The sequence below is a fragment of the Strix aluco genome, chromosome 30 (assembly GCF_031877795.1).
Source record: "Strix aluco isolate bStrAlu1 chromosome 30, bStrAlu1.hap1, whole genome shotgun sequence".
NCBI classification, from domain to species: domain Eukaryota; kingdom Metazoa; phylum Chordata; class Aves; order Strigiformes; family Strigidae; genus Strix; species Strix aluco.
Genome location: NC_133960.1, coordinates 276,458 through 290,957, shown reverse-complemented (window position 1 = coordinate 290,957; position 14,500 = coordinate 276,458). Strand labels below are relative to the sequence as shown.

Below are 14,500 nucleotides of genomic sequence, written 5' to 3'. Positions count from 1 at the left end.
TCAGATTTGCCCCCATCCCCTCCTGTCCCCAGGAGTGACACCCAGATGTGCCCCCGTCCCCTCCTGTCCCCAAGGGTGACACCCAGATGTGCCCCTGTCCCCATGGGTGACACCCAGATGTGCCCCTGTCCCCTCCTGTCCCCCTGGGTGACACCCAGATGTGCCCCCATCCCTCCTGTCCCCAGGAGTGACACCCAGGTGTGCCCCCATCCCCTCCTGTCCCCCTGGGTGACACCCAGCTGTGCCCCTGTCCCCTCCTGTCCCCGAGGGTGACACCCAGCCGTGTCTCCAGCCCCTCCCAGCCCCCCCGCCCCCTCCTGTCCCCATGGCCCCCCCCCATAGCCCCACATGTCCCCAGGTCGCCCTCCCAGATCCCCGGGGGGTGTCCCCTGGTTGGGACCCCCCACCCCATCCCCTCCTGCCCCCCGTCCCGGGTGGCAGCGTGTGTGTCCCCCCCCCCAGGGCCTGACCAACGCGCGGGCGGCTGAGATCCTGGTGCAGGACGGCCCAATGCGCTGACCCCCCCCCCCACCACCCCCGAGTGGGTCAAGTTCTGCCGGCAGCTCTTCGGGGGCTTCTCCATCCTGCTCTGGATCGGCGCCATCCTCTGCTTCCTGGCCTACGGCATCCAGGCCGCCATGGAGGACGAGCCGGCCAACGACAACGTGAGGGGGGGGCACGGCGCGGGGGGGGGGGGGCAGGGACACGGGCACGGCGCGGGGCACGAGCGGCGGGGGGGACACGGGCACCCCGAGGGGCACACGCAGCCCGGGGGGGCACAGACGTCGCTGGGGATGGGCGTGGGGGGGATTTGGGCATTGGGGGGTGCGCGAGCGTTGGGGGGGGTGCACAGGCATTGCAGGAGCACGGGGACCCTTGGGGGGGGGGGGGTACAAGCACCCGGGGGGGGCAGAGGCACCGTGGGCGCTCAGGGGTGACACGGGCACGTGCCCCCCGCCACCACGTGCCAGCTCTTGGGGGGTGTGTGGATGGGGGGGGGGCACGTGGAGGGTCCCTCCCTGCCCCCCCGGGGTGCTGAGGTGCCGCCTGGGCCCCAGCTGTACCTGGGGGTGGTCCTGGCCGCCGTCGTCATCGTCACCGGCTGCTTCTCCTACTACCAAGAGGCCAAAAGCTCCAAGATCATGGACTCCTTCAAGAACATGGTGCCCCAGGTAGGGGGGGGCAGCCGGGGGGTCCCGGGGCAGGTGGGGGTGCCCGGACATCCCTCAGGGTGCCCTGTGCCCCCCCCCCAGCAAGCGCTGGTGATCCGCGAGGGCGAGAAGATCCAGATCAACGCGGAGAACGTGGTGGTGGGCGACCTGGTGGAGGTGAAGGGGGGGGACCGCGTGCCCGCCGACATGCGCATCATCTCCTCCCACGGCTGCAAGGTGAGGGGGCACTCCTGGGCGCGGGGGCGGGGGGGGGGGCTGGCCCCAGCCCGCCGTGACCCCCCCGTGTCCCAGGTGGACAACTCGTCGCTGACGGGGGAGTCGGAGCCGCAGACGCGCTCGCCCGAGTTCACCCACGAGAACCCGCTGGAGACCCGCAACATCTGCTTCTTCTCCACCAACTGCGTGGAAGGTGGGTGCCCGGGGGGGGGTCCCTGCCTGCTCCGGGGGGGGGCCCCGGGGCTGCGTCACCCCCACACACACCTCCCCGTCCTGCCAGGCACCGCGCGCGGCATCGTCATCTCGACGGGCGACCGGACGGTGATGGGGCGCATCGCCTCGCTGGCCTCGGGGCTGGAGGTGGGGCGCACGCCCATCGCCATGGAGATCGAGCACTTCATCCGCCTCATCACTGGCGTCGCCGTCTTCCTCGGCCTCTCCTTCTTCATCCTCTCCCTCATCCTGGGCTACACCTGGCTGGAGGCCGTCATTTTCCTCATCGGCATCATCGTGGCCAATGTCCCCGAGGGGCTGCTGGCCACCGTCACCGTAAGGGCCACCGGGGGGAGCAGAGCGGAGGGATGGGGGGGGCACTGGTTCTGCTGGGCTGGCGCTGGTGCACCCAGCAATGCCCGGTGCCTGCCAACACCCGTGGGTGCCCTCAGAGTCCCGTGGGTCCCCTCAGAGCCCCATGGGTGCCCTCATAGCCCCCCCTTGGAGTCCTGTGGGTGCCCTCGGAGCCCCGTGGGTGCCCTCAGAGCCCTGTGGGTACTCTCAGAGCCCCCCCTCGGAGCCCGGTGGGCGCCCGCTGAGCCCCGCGGTGCCCCCCAGGTGTGCCTGACGCTGACGGCCAAGCGCATGGCGCGGAAGAACTGCCTGGTGAAGAACCTGGAGGCGGTGGAGACGCTGGGCTCCACCTCCACCATCTGCTCCGACAAGACGGGGACCCTCACCCAGAACCGCATGACCGTGGCCCACATGTGGTTCGACAACCAGATCCACGAGGCCGACACCACCGAGGACCAGTCGGGTGGGTGGCTGGCACCCTGACCCCCCCACACCCCTCAGCACCCTGACCCCCGCTGAGCACCCCAACCCCAGGATCTCCCCTTTCCCTGCCCTTGCACCCAGATGTCGCTCCCTGGACACCCCATTCCCTGGGGAACCCCCTTCCCTGGGTCCTCAGGGCACCCCAGGGGCACCTCTGGGAGTGTCCCCAGAGACGCCGGGGGGCCCCGACACAGCTGACGGGGCCGCCTGTCCCCCAGGTGCCACCTTTGACAAGCGCTCGCCCACCTGGGCGGCGCTGGCACGCATCGCCGGGCTCTGCAACCGCGCCGTCTTCAAGCCGGGCCAGGAGAACATCTCCATTTCCAAGGTAGGGGGGTGACGACCCCCACTAGAACCCCCCGAGTCCTGCTGAGAGCCGGGGCGGTGCCTGTGCCCCCCCCCCGGGTGCCCCCCTGAGCACCCCTCCCTGCCGCAGCGAGACACGGCGGGCGACGCCTCGGAGTCGGCGCTGCTGAAGTGCATCCAGCTCTCCTGCGGCTCCGTCAAGAAGATGCGGGACAAGAACCCCAAAGTCAGCGAGATCCCCTTCAACTCCACCAACAAGTACCAGGTCTGCCGGGCCGGCGGCGGGGGGCGGCGGGGGGGGGGCCGGTGGGTGCCGCCGGTGCCAGCGTCCCCGCTGTGCCCGCAGCTCTCCATCCACGAGCGCGAGGAAGACCCCCAGGGGTACCTGCTGGTGATGAAGGGGGCCCCCGAGCGCATCCTGGACCGCTGCTCCCGCATCCTGCTGCAGGGCCAGGAGGTGCCGCTGGACCAGGAGATGCGGGAGGCGTTCCAGAACGCCTACCTGGAGCTGGGGGGGCTGGGGGAGAGGGTCCTGGGTACGTACCGGGGCGCGGGGGGTGGGGGGTGGGGACATGGGGGCACGGGGTGGGGGGATGGGGGATGGGGGACACGGGACAGGGGGATGTGGGGGGTACGGGGGATGTGGGGCAGGGGGATGTGAAGGGTATGGGGGGCACGGGGGGGGCACAAGGGACGGGGCAAAGGACATGGGGGCGAAGGGACAGGGGGATGCGGAGGATGTAGGGACATGGAGGATGTGGCAGGGGCGTGGGGTGGTAGAATTTGGGGACACGGGATGGGGGGGCAGGGGAATGTGGTGTGTGGAGAACACGGGGCGTGGGACTGTGGGGACACGGGGGACACGGGGGACACGGGGACGGGGAGGTGCGGGGGGCACTGGTGATGTGGGGCACAGTCATGGGGGGGACGTGGGGGCAAAGGGGGCACCGGGGGGGCTGTGGCGGGGACGAGGAGTGCCGGGCGAGGGAAGGGGGTGTCTGGGGGTGCCCATGGGCGCCTGCACCCCGTCACCCGCCGGCGCCCGCCAGGTTTCTGCCACCTCTACCTGCCCCCGGACAAGTTCCCCCCGCGGGTTCAGGTTCGACGCCGACGAGGTCAACTTCCCCACCAGCGACCTCTGCTTCGTGGGGCTCATGTCCATGATCGACCCCCCCCCGCGCCGCCGTCCCCGACGCCGTCGGCAAGTGCCGCAGCGCCGGCATCAAGGTGGGACCCCCCCCCGCGCACCCCCTGACCCCCCCCCAGCTCCCCCCAAGCAGGCGTCACCCCCTCTGTGCGTGTGTCCCCCCCTAAGGTGATCATGGTGACCGGGGACCACCCCATCACGGCCAAGGCCATTGCCAAGGGCGTGGGCATCATCTCGGAGGGCAACGAGACGGTGGAGGACATCGCCGCCCGCCTCAACATCCCCGTCAGCCAGGTCAACCCACGGTAGGTGCCGGGGCGGGGGGCGCGGGGGGGGCGGCGGCCCCCGCTGAGGCTGCCCTGCGCAGGGAGGCCAAGGCCTGCGTGGTGCACGGCTCCGACCTGAAGGACATGAGCGCGGAGCAGCTGGACGAGATCCTCAAGAACCACACCGAGATCGTCTTCGCCCGCACCTCGCCCCAGCAGAAGCTCATCATCGTCGAGGGCTGCCAGCGCCAGGTGCCCCCGCCCCTGTCCCCTGCTGCCCCCTGCCCCTCGCTGTCCCCATCCCTCTCCCTCTGCCCCTTAATGTGCCCATCCCCACACACCATGATGCCACCTTCTCTGTGCCCCTTGATGTCCCCTCCCTGTGCCCCTTGATGTCCCCATCCCCCTGCACCATGGTGCCACCATCTCCGTGCCCCACCTCGTCCCCTCCCTGTGCCCCTTGATGTCCCTGTGCCCCCTGATGTCCCCCTCCCCGTGCCCACGGTGCCCCTTTCCCCCTCCCCCGAGGTGCGCTGCCCTTCCCGTGCCCCACAACGTCCCCGTCCCTGTCCCCGTGCCCCGCCCATGTCCCCCCCGGTGCCTGACCCCCGCCGTGTCCCCAGGGCGCCATCGTGGCGGTGACGGGGGACGGGGTGAACGACTCCCCGGCGCTGAAGAAGGCCGACATCGGCATCGCCATGGGCATCGCCGGCTCCGACGTCTCCAAGCAGGCGGCCGACATGATCCTCCTCGACGACAACTTCGCCTCCATCGTCACCGGCGTGGAGGAAGGTCGGGGACGGGCCAGCGGGGACCCTGGGGAGGGACCTGGGGGGGCCCCCGGTGATGCCCGTCCCCCTCCCCGCAGGCCGCCTGATCTTTGACAACCTGAAGAAGTCCATCGCCTACACCCTGACCAGCAACATCCCCGAGATCACGCCCTTCCTCCTCTTCATCATCGCCAACATCCCCCTGCCCCTGGGCACCGTCACCATCCTCTGCATCGACCTGGGCACCGACATGGTGAGGACGGGGGGGGGGACGGGGGGTGCGGGGGGTGGACAGGGGGTGACAGATGCCCCCCCCCCAGGTCCCCGCCATCTCGCTGGCCTACGAGGCGGCCGAGAGCGACATCATGAAGCGGCAGCCGCGGAACCCCCGGACCGACAAGCTGGTGAACGAGCGGCTGATCAGCATGGCTTACGGGCAGATCGGTGAGGGGGGGCGGCGGGGGCGGCCGGGGGACACCCCCCAGCTGGCGTCAGGCACAGTGTGACCCCCGGGCCCCCGATAGTGACCCCACGGCACCCGCTCGAGGTATCAAGGGGTACCCCAGGACCCGCCGGTGATGCCAAGTGACACCCCCCCCAGCTGGCATCTGCAGCCCCGGCTGACCCCAGGGCACCCACTGGTGACAGTGGAGCCCCCACCAGTGACCCCCCCGCCCCGCGGCTCTTGGGGTGCCACTCCTGGGGTGCCCGTCCCTGAGCCCGGGGGTGCTGATCCCTTCTCCGGGGTGCCCGTCCCTGCTCTGGGGGTGCCTGTGTGCCGATCCTGGGGTGCTGAGCCCCAATCCTGGGGTGCTGATCCCTGATCCCGGGGTGTCTGTCCCCAATCCCGGGGTGCCGCGTCCTGCAGGGATGATCCAGGCGCTGGGCGGGTTCTTCACCTACTTCGTGATCCTGGCGGAGAACGGGTTCCTGCCCGGGACGCTGGTGGGGATCCGCCTGGCCTGGGACGACCGATCCACCAACGACCTGGAGGACTCCTACGGCCAGGAGTGGGTGAGTGGGGCCTCGCACGCCCTTGCACGCCCCTTGCACACCCCTCACACACCCTCGCACACCCCTCACACGCACCTCGCGCACCCCTTGCACGCCCCTCGTGCGCCCTCACACCCCCTCGCACCCGCTTGTGCGCCCGCCTCGGCACAGCTCTGCTCCGCGTGTGCTTACACACCCATGCACGTGCGTGTGCAAACCCCCCCCCCCCCCCCCCGTGCTCACACACAGGCTTTGCACGAGCGCGCGGGCACACGCGGGCGTCGGTGAGTTCACGGGTGCTCCCGTGCGGTGGTGGGAGCGCACGAAGCGGGGCCGGGGGGGGTGTGTGGGGGTGTGGGTGTGTGTGGGTGTGTGTGCACACGCGCGTGCGCTGAGCCGTGCCCCCCCCAGACCTACGAGCAGCGGAAGGTGGTGGAGTTCACGTGCCACACCGCGTTCTTCGCCAGCATCGTGGTGGTGCAATGGGCCGACCTCATCATCTGCAAGACCCGGCGCAACTCCGTCTTCCAGCAGGGCATGAAGTGGGTCCCCCCCAGCCCCGTGGGTGCCCCCCCAGCACCTGTGGGTGCCCCCCCCCAGCCCCGTGGGTGCCCCCCACCCCCTTGCCTTGCACCCCCGCCGCTCTCCCGCAGGAACAAGATCCTGATCTTCGGGCTGCTGGAGGAGACGGCGCTGGCGGCTTTCCTCTCCTACTGCCCCGGCATGGGGGTGGCGCTGCGCATGTACCCCCCTCAAGTGAGTCGGGGGGGGGCGCGCCCCGGCCCTCCACCCCCCCACCCATGGGTGCCCCCCTGCTAATTCTACCCCCCCCCCCCAGGGTTACCTGGTGGTTCTGCGCCTTCCCCTACAGCCTCCTCATCTTCGCCTACGACGAGGTGCGGAAGCTCATCCTGCGCCGCTACCCCGGCGGTGAGTGTGGGCCCCCCCCTCCCAAAACCTGCCCCCCGGGGGTGTTTTCCCCCCCCCAGGGTGGGCATCGCGCTCCCCCCATTTGGGGTACAACCCCCCCAAGCCCCCCACTGTGTGCTCTGCCCCCCAGACCCCCCTTTTTGAACATCCCACAGTCATCACTGCCCCCCCCAAGTGACCCCTGCCCCCCCCCACGGGCACAGCCCCTTGAGCCCCCCCCATCTTGCTCCCCTGTCCCCCCCCAAAGCAGATGTTGTCCCCCAAAACCACCCTCGGGGCTGGCACCTGCACCCAAAGGAGTGGGGGGGGGGTGGGGGGGAGGGGGGTGTGTTTTTGGGGATACCCAGGGGGGTGGGGGGGGACACCCAAGGAAGTCGGGGGGGGCACCCAAGAGGCATGGGGAGCCCCCAAGGGGGGGGTTAGGGGGGACCCAGGGGAGTGGGAGGCCCCATGGGAAAAGGGGGTACCTGGGAGGAGGTGGGGGGCACCCAAGGGGTGGGGGGGGGACACCCCCAGGGGGTGGGGGCACCCCCATCTGCCCCCCCCCTAACGCCTGCGCCCTTGCAGGCTGGGTGGAGAGGAGACCTACTACTAAGTGCCTGTGTGGGCCCCCCCGGCCCCCCCCGGTCCCCCCCCCCAACCCTTGCACCCCCGTACTAACCCCGGGGGGACCCAGGAGTGCGGGGGGGGCACCCTCTGCTCCCCCCATGGGGCACCCAGACACCCCCCCCCCCCCCCTTTCAGAGCAATAAAACAGTTTAACCCCTTCGTGCCCTCGTCTGTGCTGGGGGGGGGGCATGAAGGGGGGGGATCAATAACCCACTGCCCCCCACCAGCCCCCCCCGGGCGCCCCTTTTCCCTGCCTGGGTCCCCGTCCCGCGATGGGGGGGGCTGGGGGTGCCCTGGCCGTGCTGAGTCAGCAGCGCGGGGCTCGGGGGGGGGGCTCGGGGGGGGGCGCAGGGTCCGGCCCCGCTCGGGTTTCGCCAACGAGGTTTTGGTGTCACCCGGGGTTAAAAATAATGAGGGTCCGAGTCCGGGTCACCCGAAACCGGGGGGGGGGGATGAGGCGGGGCGGGGACCCGTGTGTGGGGGGTCCCGGGGTCCCATGGCCTTGTCTTGGGGGGAGAAGCCCCGTCCCCATCCCCGGGGGTGTCCAGGGGGGGTCTGACCCCCCCCCAGCCCGGGGGGTTCCGCTTCTCAGCCGTCACCGGGTCCGAGGGGGACAGAGGTGACAAAGTCCCGCGTGTCCCGTTCCCCCCCCAGTGGAGCCGGTGGCCGCGGGGGTGGGGGGTCCCCATCGGCCCCAGCCCAGAGCTGGGTCCCCCCAGTGTCGGGGGGGGGGTGGGATGGGGGTACCCGCCCCCCCCCCGATGCCCCCAGGGCCAGCTCCGCTCTGTCCCTGTTCCCGACTGGGGACCCCGAGGCTGGAGGGGGGGGAGCGGCCACCCGGGGGTCCCCAGCACCCACTGGGGACCGGTCCCCCCGTCCCCGCGGTGTCCCTGGGCCGCGGCGCTGGTGACCCCCAGGCTCGGCTCCTTATTTTTAGACCCCGGCCCGCCCCCCCCCCCCCCCCCCCCCCCCCGCGGCTCCTCTTTCCTTCCTTAATCTGGAGCTGGAGCGGGCGGGAGGGGGCGGGGCTGAGCCGGACCCTGCCCCCCCCCCGGGCCCTGAACCCCCCCAGGAGGGAGGAAAGGGGGTGCGGGGGGGGGTCAGGGTGCCACTGCCCCCCCCCTTTGTGCCTTTGCACTTTGGGGATGGGACGGGGCCGTGTCTGTGTGTCCCCAGCTGTGTCCGTCTGTCCCCTCCTGGCAGGGCTGGAAGGGGCCGTGTCTGTCCGTGTGTCCCCCCCGGGGGCCGTGTCTGTCCGTGTGTCCCCCCCCCCGGGCCGTGTCTGTCCGTGTGTCCCCCCCGGGGCGTGTCTGTCCGTGTGTCCCCCCCCAGGGCCGTGTCTGTCCATGTGTCCCCCCCCCCCGGGCCGTGTCTGTCCGTGTGTCCCCCCCCCGGGGCCGTGTCTGTCCGTGTGTCCCCCCCAGGCCAGGCAGGGGCTGTGTGTCTGTCCCCTGCGCTGGGGCTGTTGGTCCCATCTGGGCTGTGTCTGTCTGTCCATCCTGGGACGCGTCTGTCTGTCCCCCTCGGGCTGTTGTCTGTCCCAGGAGCTGTCTGTCTGTCCCGGGGGCTGTCTGTCCATCCCTGCTTGTCCGTGAGTCCCATCCCCATCTGTCCGTCTGTCCATCCCTGTCTGTCCGGGCCCATCCCTGTCCGTGTGTCCGTCCCCATCCGTGGGGGCTCTGGGGGTGGGTGCTGGCGCTGCTGGTTCTGGGGACCGGCCCCCCCCATACACCTGCCCCGGCCACAGGTTGCCATGGGAGGTGGTTGCCATGGGTACAGGTTGCCATGGGAGGTGGTTGCCATGGGAGGTGGTTGCCATGGGTACAGGTTGCCATGGGAGGTGGTTGCCATGGGGAGGTGGTTGCCATGGGTACAGGTTGCCAGGGGAGGTGGTTGTCATGGGGACAGGTTGCCATGGGGAGGGTGGTTGTCATGGGGAGGTGGTTGCCATGGGGACAGGTTGCCAGGGGAGGTGGTTGTCATGGGGACAGGTTGCCATGGGGAGGTGGTTGCCATGGGGACAGGTTGCTGGGGAGGTGGTTGCCATGGGGAGGCGGTTGCCATGGGGACAGGTTGCCATGGGGACAGGTTGCCGGGGAGGTGACTGCCAGGGCAGCCGCAGCCTCGGGGATGGGGATTCCCGGGGCCGGGACCCCCCCGGTGCTCAGTGAGGCCCGAGCCCCTCCACCCCCTGCCCCCCCCCCCAGCGCTTTGCCCCTGGGGCGCCCGGGGGTCCCGCGGGGGGGGCAGGGCAGGGTTAAGGCCCGGGCGCTGCCGGGATGTTCCAAAGCCTTAATCCCCCCCCCGGATCAACCCCGCCCCCCCCCGCCGCGGCCTCAATTCCGCGGGAGATGGGGGGACCCTCCGCGCCCCCCCCCCCCCCCCGCGGTGCCAGCGCTGTCGGGGGGCTCAGCCCCGGCCCTGTGCCCCCCCCCCCCCCCAAGCCAGCCCAGCGGTCCTGCCCCCCTCCCACTGAGCAGCCCCCCCACCAGCACAGCAGAGCCGGGGGGGGGCAGCTCAGGGGTGGGTTTTGGGGTGCCCCTCACCCCCCCCATCTCACGGGGCCACTCAAACCCGAGAGCACGTGGGGGGGGGGGGGAGGGATGGGGGGTCCTGCCTCCATCACTTTGACCCCCCCGGGAGCCCCCCACCCCCCCCACTGGTGGCACCAGCTCGTGTCCCCCCCCCCCAGGAGGATGACACGGGCGGGATCCACATTGTGGCCTTTGCAGAGGAGGATGATCAGGGTGAGGGGGGGTCCGGGGGCTCAGGGGGGGTCCTGGGGGGGGTTCTGGAGCCCCTCACCCCTTCCCCCCCCCCCCTTCCCCCCCAGTTCCTGGGGATCCTGAGGGATCCTGTCCTGTCCCCACGGGTGCCCCCCCCGGCCTGGGTGTCCCCCGATGTGGCTTTTTCCTGACGGGGGTCCCCGTGGGGTGGCGGGGGTGGGAGGAGCCACCCAGCCAGGCCCCGCCCACTCGGCCCCGCCCCGTTAAGTCCCGCCCCCCCCCCCCCCGCGCCCCGCCGCCTCAGAGCGGCAGCACCGAGACACCGAGCGGCCCGCACCGGCACCGCCACCGCCACCGGCACCGCCCCAGCCGGCCGGTAAGTGCGGGGCGACGCGGGAAAGGGCCCCCCCCCCCCATCCCCACCCCCTCCCCAAACCTCCCCGGGACCGGGATCGGGAACCGGGACCGGGTGGAGGCGGCGGCCGCCGCCTCCACCCGGTCCCGGTTCCCGATCCCGGTCCCGTCAGCCGGGCGGGGGGGGCGCGGTAGTTGACCCCCCCCCTCCCCGCTAGTAGCCCCCCCCAACTCGATAAAAAGCACTGCCCCCCCCCCCCCCCGTGATGCCCCGCCCGTGCCCAGGAAGGGGTTAACGACCCCGGTGTTCCCGGGGGGTGCCAGGACCCCCCCCCCAAATACCGACACCCCCCCCCCCCGCCGCGGGTCCCGCCCGCCCCTTCCACTTCCCCTTTCGCTCCCGTGGGGGGGCCCGAACCCGTGACCCGCGGCGGGGGGGGGGTGGAGGCCGGTCCACGCGGTGCCACCCGGTCCCCACGCGGGACACGGGGTGTGTGTGTCCCCCCCCCGTCCCGACGGTGCCACCCAGTCCTCCCAGTGCCGCCCAGTTCCAGCGGAGCACCGCGATGCCACCCGTTCCCCCCGGGGCAGGGTGTGCCCCCCCCGTCCACCCCCCCAAAAACCCCCCCGCGGGTGTCCGGGGTCCTGAGGAACACGAGTGGGAAGGGGGGGTGTGGGGAGGTCACGCGCCCCAGGGCGGCCTGGGCCCAACTGGGGCCAAACTGGGGCCAAACTGGGCCGTGGCGGCAGCGGAGCCGCCTCTTCCGCCCCCGCGGCCCCCGGGACGGGGAGGGCTGTGGCGGGGGGGGGGGGGGGGGGCGGGCGGGGGGCCACGACTCATCCCCCCCCCCTAATCCGTGCTTCGGCCCACGGAGCTTCCTCACGGCCCCGCGTGGGGAAAGGGCGGGGCGGGGCGGGGGGGGGCACCCAGATGTGCCCCAGATGTGGGATGTGCGGCGCCGGGGATGCTGCTGCGGGCGGGGCGGGGCCGCCGGGGCGCGGGTGGGACCCCCCCGGGACGCGGGTGGGACCCCCCTCCGGGGCCGCGGGGCCGGGGCCGTGACTCGGTTTCCCCGACGGGGGGGTTCGGGGGGGGGGGGGGGGGGGGGGGGCGGGGCGGCCGCGCTGGTCCCCGCGGCACAAAGGCCCCTTGTCCCCCCGGGCTGCGGGGGGGGGGGGCGCGGGGGGGGTCCCTCCTCCCCGTCCGCGATCGCCGCCCACCCCAAAATCACGGGGGGGGTGGGAAGGGGATTGGAGGAGCCGCCCCCCCCCCCGCACCTGGCCGGAGCGGGGCAGACAAAAGCGGGAAGGAACCGGCCCACCCGTGTCCTGCCCCCCCGCCGTGTCCGGGCCCCCCCGCGGCGGGATTAGGCACCCCCCACCCCCCCCCCCGCCCCCCGCCCGCCCCGTGAATGGGCCCCGTGGGGCCACGCCCCTCGTGAATATTCATGAGGCGCTTTGCATGGGAAGAGTGAATGGGGGGGGGTCCCTCGGGGGACGGGGGGGGGGGTGTCTGGGCATCCGCCCCCTCCCCCCCCCCCCCGCACACACCAGGGGGGGCGCGGGGGGACCCGCCGGGCCTGGGAACGGGCAGACGGTCACGGCGGGGGGGGGTCCCCGCCCCCAACCCCCCCTTCACACCCCCCCCGCCCCCCCCCGCCCGGAAGGACCCGGCGTCCGGGCCAAGGGCTGAGTCATCGGCGGCCTTAAAGGGGCCGGACACGGGGGACACGCGTGTGCGCGGGGGGGGACACGCGTGTGAGTGTGAGCGTGAGCGTGTGAGTGTGAGTGTGAGTGTGAGCGTGAGAATGAGTGTGAGTGTGAGCGTGGGCGCACGCGCGGGCGGGGGTGGGGGTTGTCTGCGTGTGCCGGTCTCTGCGTGGGTGTTGGGGGGGCGGGGGGGGGGGGTGTGTGTTTACGGGTGTAGGCACGCGTGTGCGTGTGCGTGTGCGGGGGGGGCGGGGGGGTGCGCATGCGTGCACGTGCCGGGGGTGAGTAGCGGCGTGTCTGTGTCCGTCTGTCCTGTGTCATCCCACACACACACACACCCCGTGTGTCCCCCCCCCCGTGTCCGTGTGGCCCGCGTGGGGTGCCCGGGTGCCCCCCCCCCCCCCCCCCCCCCAGCACCCACGGGTGCCGGGACACGGGGCAGTCGGGTGTTGCCATCGCCACGGCAACCGCATCCTCGGGGTGGGTGGCAGCCGTCGCCATGGCAACTGAGGCGCAACAGGAGATGGGGGACAGAGCGTGACCCACCCCCAGCCCTGACCCCCCCCCCCCCCAACACCCACCCGGGCCTGGCTCCCAGGGGCCACCCCCACCCGGCGCCCCCCACCCCCCCCAGAGCCACTGGGGTGGGGGGGGGGTGTGAGTGTGCAAGGTGTGTGGGGGGGTGTCTGTGCCGGGGGGGGGTCACACCGTGCGATGGGGGGTCTGTGCGAGGGCAGGATGCAAAGAGGGGGGGTCCCTGCACAGCCGGGGTGCGCGTGGAAGTGGCACCGTGCGATGGGGGCGGGGGGGTGTTTGTGCAAGGCCAGAGCGCGTGTGCCGGGGGGGGGGCAGGGGGGGTCACACGGAGCAGAGCGGCCGCCGCCAGCGCCCGGCGGGTCCCCCCGTCCCTGTCACATCCCGTGAGCGTCACATGAGTCACGGGCCAGCGGAGCCCGGCTGGCGCCGCGGCGGTGGGGGCGGGGGGTGTGGGGGGGCAGCGGCTGAGGCCGGGCAGCTCGTGACGCGGGTGGTGCCCAGCCATGGCCGAGTACCGCAGTCTGCTGGAGGAGCTGGCGCAGAACATCACGGCCGAGGACCTGGAGCAGCTGAAGTCGGCCTGCAAGGAGGACATCCCCAGCGAGGAGAGCGAGGCCATCGCCACCAGCCACCACTGGTTCGCCTTCCTCGAGAAGCACAGCAAGCTGGACAGAGGTGAGCCCCCCCGGCCCCCCGGCCCCGGCCCTCCCCTGGGCCCCAGACCCGGCCACCGTCCCCATCGCGGCCCGGCCCCGGGGCTGGGCCCCATCCTGGTCCCCTGGTCCCCATCCTGGTCCCCATCCCCTCTCCTGGTCCCCGTCCCCTGGGGGGCTGATCCCATCCCTGTCCCCTCATCCCCATCCCAACCCGACCCCCCCCCTTTCCCCTGTCCTGGTCCCCATCCCAGTCCCTGTCCTTGCCCCTGCCCCGATCCCCGTCTCTCTGCTGCCCTGTCCCCTGTGGTCCCCACCCCGGCCCCTTCCCCATCCCAGTTCCAGTCCCTGTCCCTGCTCCTGTCCCCCCCCGTCCCCTGTCCCACACTCTGGTCCCCTCGTTCCCTTCCTTTGTCCCCTCTTCCCATCCCCATCCCCTGGATCATCGTCCCCGTGACCCCCCGTCCCCTGGCGCCCTTTGCCGTGCCACGGGAGGGGCCCAGCACGTGTCCCCGTCCCTGTCCCCCCCCCGCAGACAACCTGTCCTACATCGAGCACATCTTCGAGATCTCGCGCCGCCCCGACCTGCTGACCATGGTGGTCCAGTACCGCACCCAGGTCCTCAAGATCTCCGAGGAGGACGAGGTGGACACGAAGCTCACGCGCATCCCCAGCGCCAAGAAGTACAAGGGTGAGCCCCCCCCCCAGCCCCCCTGCAGCACAGGGACCCCCCCCCCCAGCTCCGGGGCAGCGCCAGGGTCCCTCTGGCTCAGGGAGGGGGGGGGGGACGCTCCCCTGACCCCCCCATGTCTCGGCAGACATCATCCGGCAGCCCTCAGAAGAGGAGATCATCAAACTGGCCCCCCCGCCCAAGAAAGCCTGAGGGGGGGCGAGGAGGAGGAGGAGGAGGAGGAAGGCTGTGCCCCCCCCCCCCCCGCCCTGTGTCCCCCTGCCACCTCTCCGGCCCCAGGGGCGCGGGCAGGTGGGGGGGGGCCAGCACGGTCACTAACAAAGTCTTAACGCCCCCCCCCCGGGGCCGGGGCGGCTCTGCGTGTGCGTGT

At 72.4% G+C, this 14,500-nt stretch overlaps 2 protein-coding genes across 2 annotated transcripts; both read left to right on the top strand.

Moving 5' to 3' along the window:
• Nucleotides 1-102: 102 nt before the first annotated feature.
• Nucleotides 103-7,445, top strand: LOC141916549 (sodium/potassium-transporting ATPase subunit alpha-2-like). The gene is given in 25 exon segments (XM_074809169.1): nt 103-198; nt 463-502; nt 505-665; nt 1,059-1,172; nt 1,254-1,388; nt 1,464-1,581; nt 1,669-1,937; nt 2,220-2,418; nt 2,657-2,766; nt 2,875-3,009; nt 3,091-3,280; nt 3,794-3,837; nt 3,839-3,913; nt 3,915-3,971; nt 4,060-4,196; nt 4,259-4,409; nt 4,781-4,949; nt 5,026-5,180; nt 5,248-5,371; nt 5,796-5,941; nt 6,332-6,462; nt 6,574-6,693; nt 6,759-6,850; nt 6,910-7,024; nt 7,418-7,445. Coding segments are annotated over 25 exon segments (3,111 nt in total).
• A 3,034-nt stretch (nt 7,446-10,479) lies between these two features.
• Nucleotides 10,480-14,464, top strand: PEA15 (proliferation and apoptosis adaptor protein 15). Its single transcript, XM_074809179.1, has 4 exons — nt 10,480-10,561; nt 13,288-13,461; nt 13,975-14,130; nt 14,258-14,464. The coding sequence occupies exons 2-4, from the start codon at nt 13,290-13,292 to the stop codon at nt 14,320-14,322; spliced, it is 393 nt and encodes a 130-aa protein (XP_074665280.1). The 5' UTR covers nt 10,480-10,561; nt 13,288-13,289; the 3' UTR covers nt 14,323-14,464.
• Nucleotides 14,465-14,500: the final 36 nt, after the last annotated feature.

Excerpts from the sequence above, each read along its gene's own strand:
- PEA15 (XM_074809179.1), top strand. The coding sequence starts at position 13,290 with ATGGCCGAGTACCGCAGTCTGCTGGAGGAGCTGGCGCAGAACATCACG. Across the intron at positions 13,462-13,974 it reads GCACAGCAAGCTGGACAGAG|ACAACCTGTCCTACATCGAG; the intron begins GTGAGCCCCCCC and ends CCCCCCCCGCAG. Across the intron at positions 14,131-14,257 it reads CAGCGCCAAGAAGTACAAGG|ACATCATCCGGCAGCCCTCA; the intron begins GTGAGCCCCCCC and ends ATGTCTCGGCAG.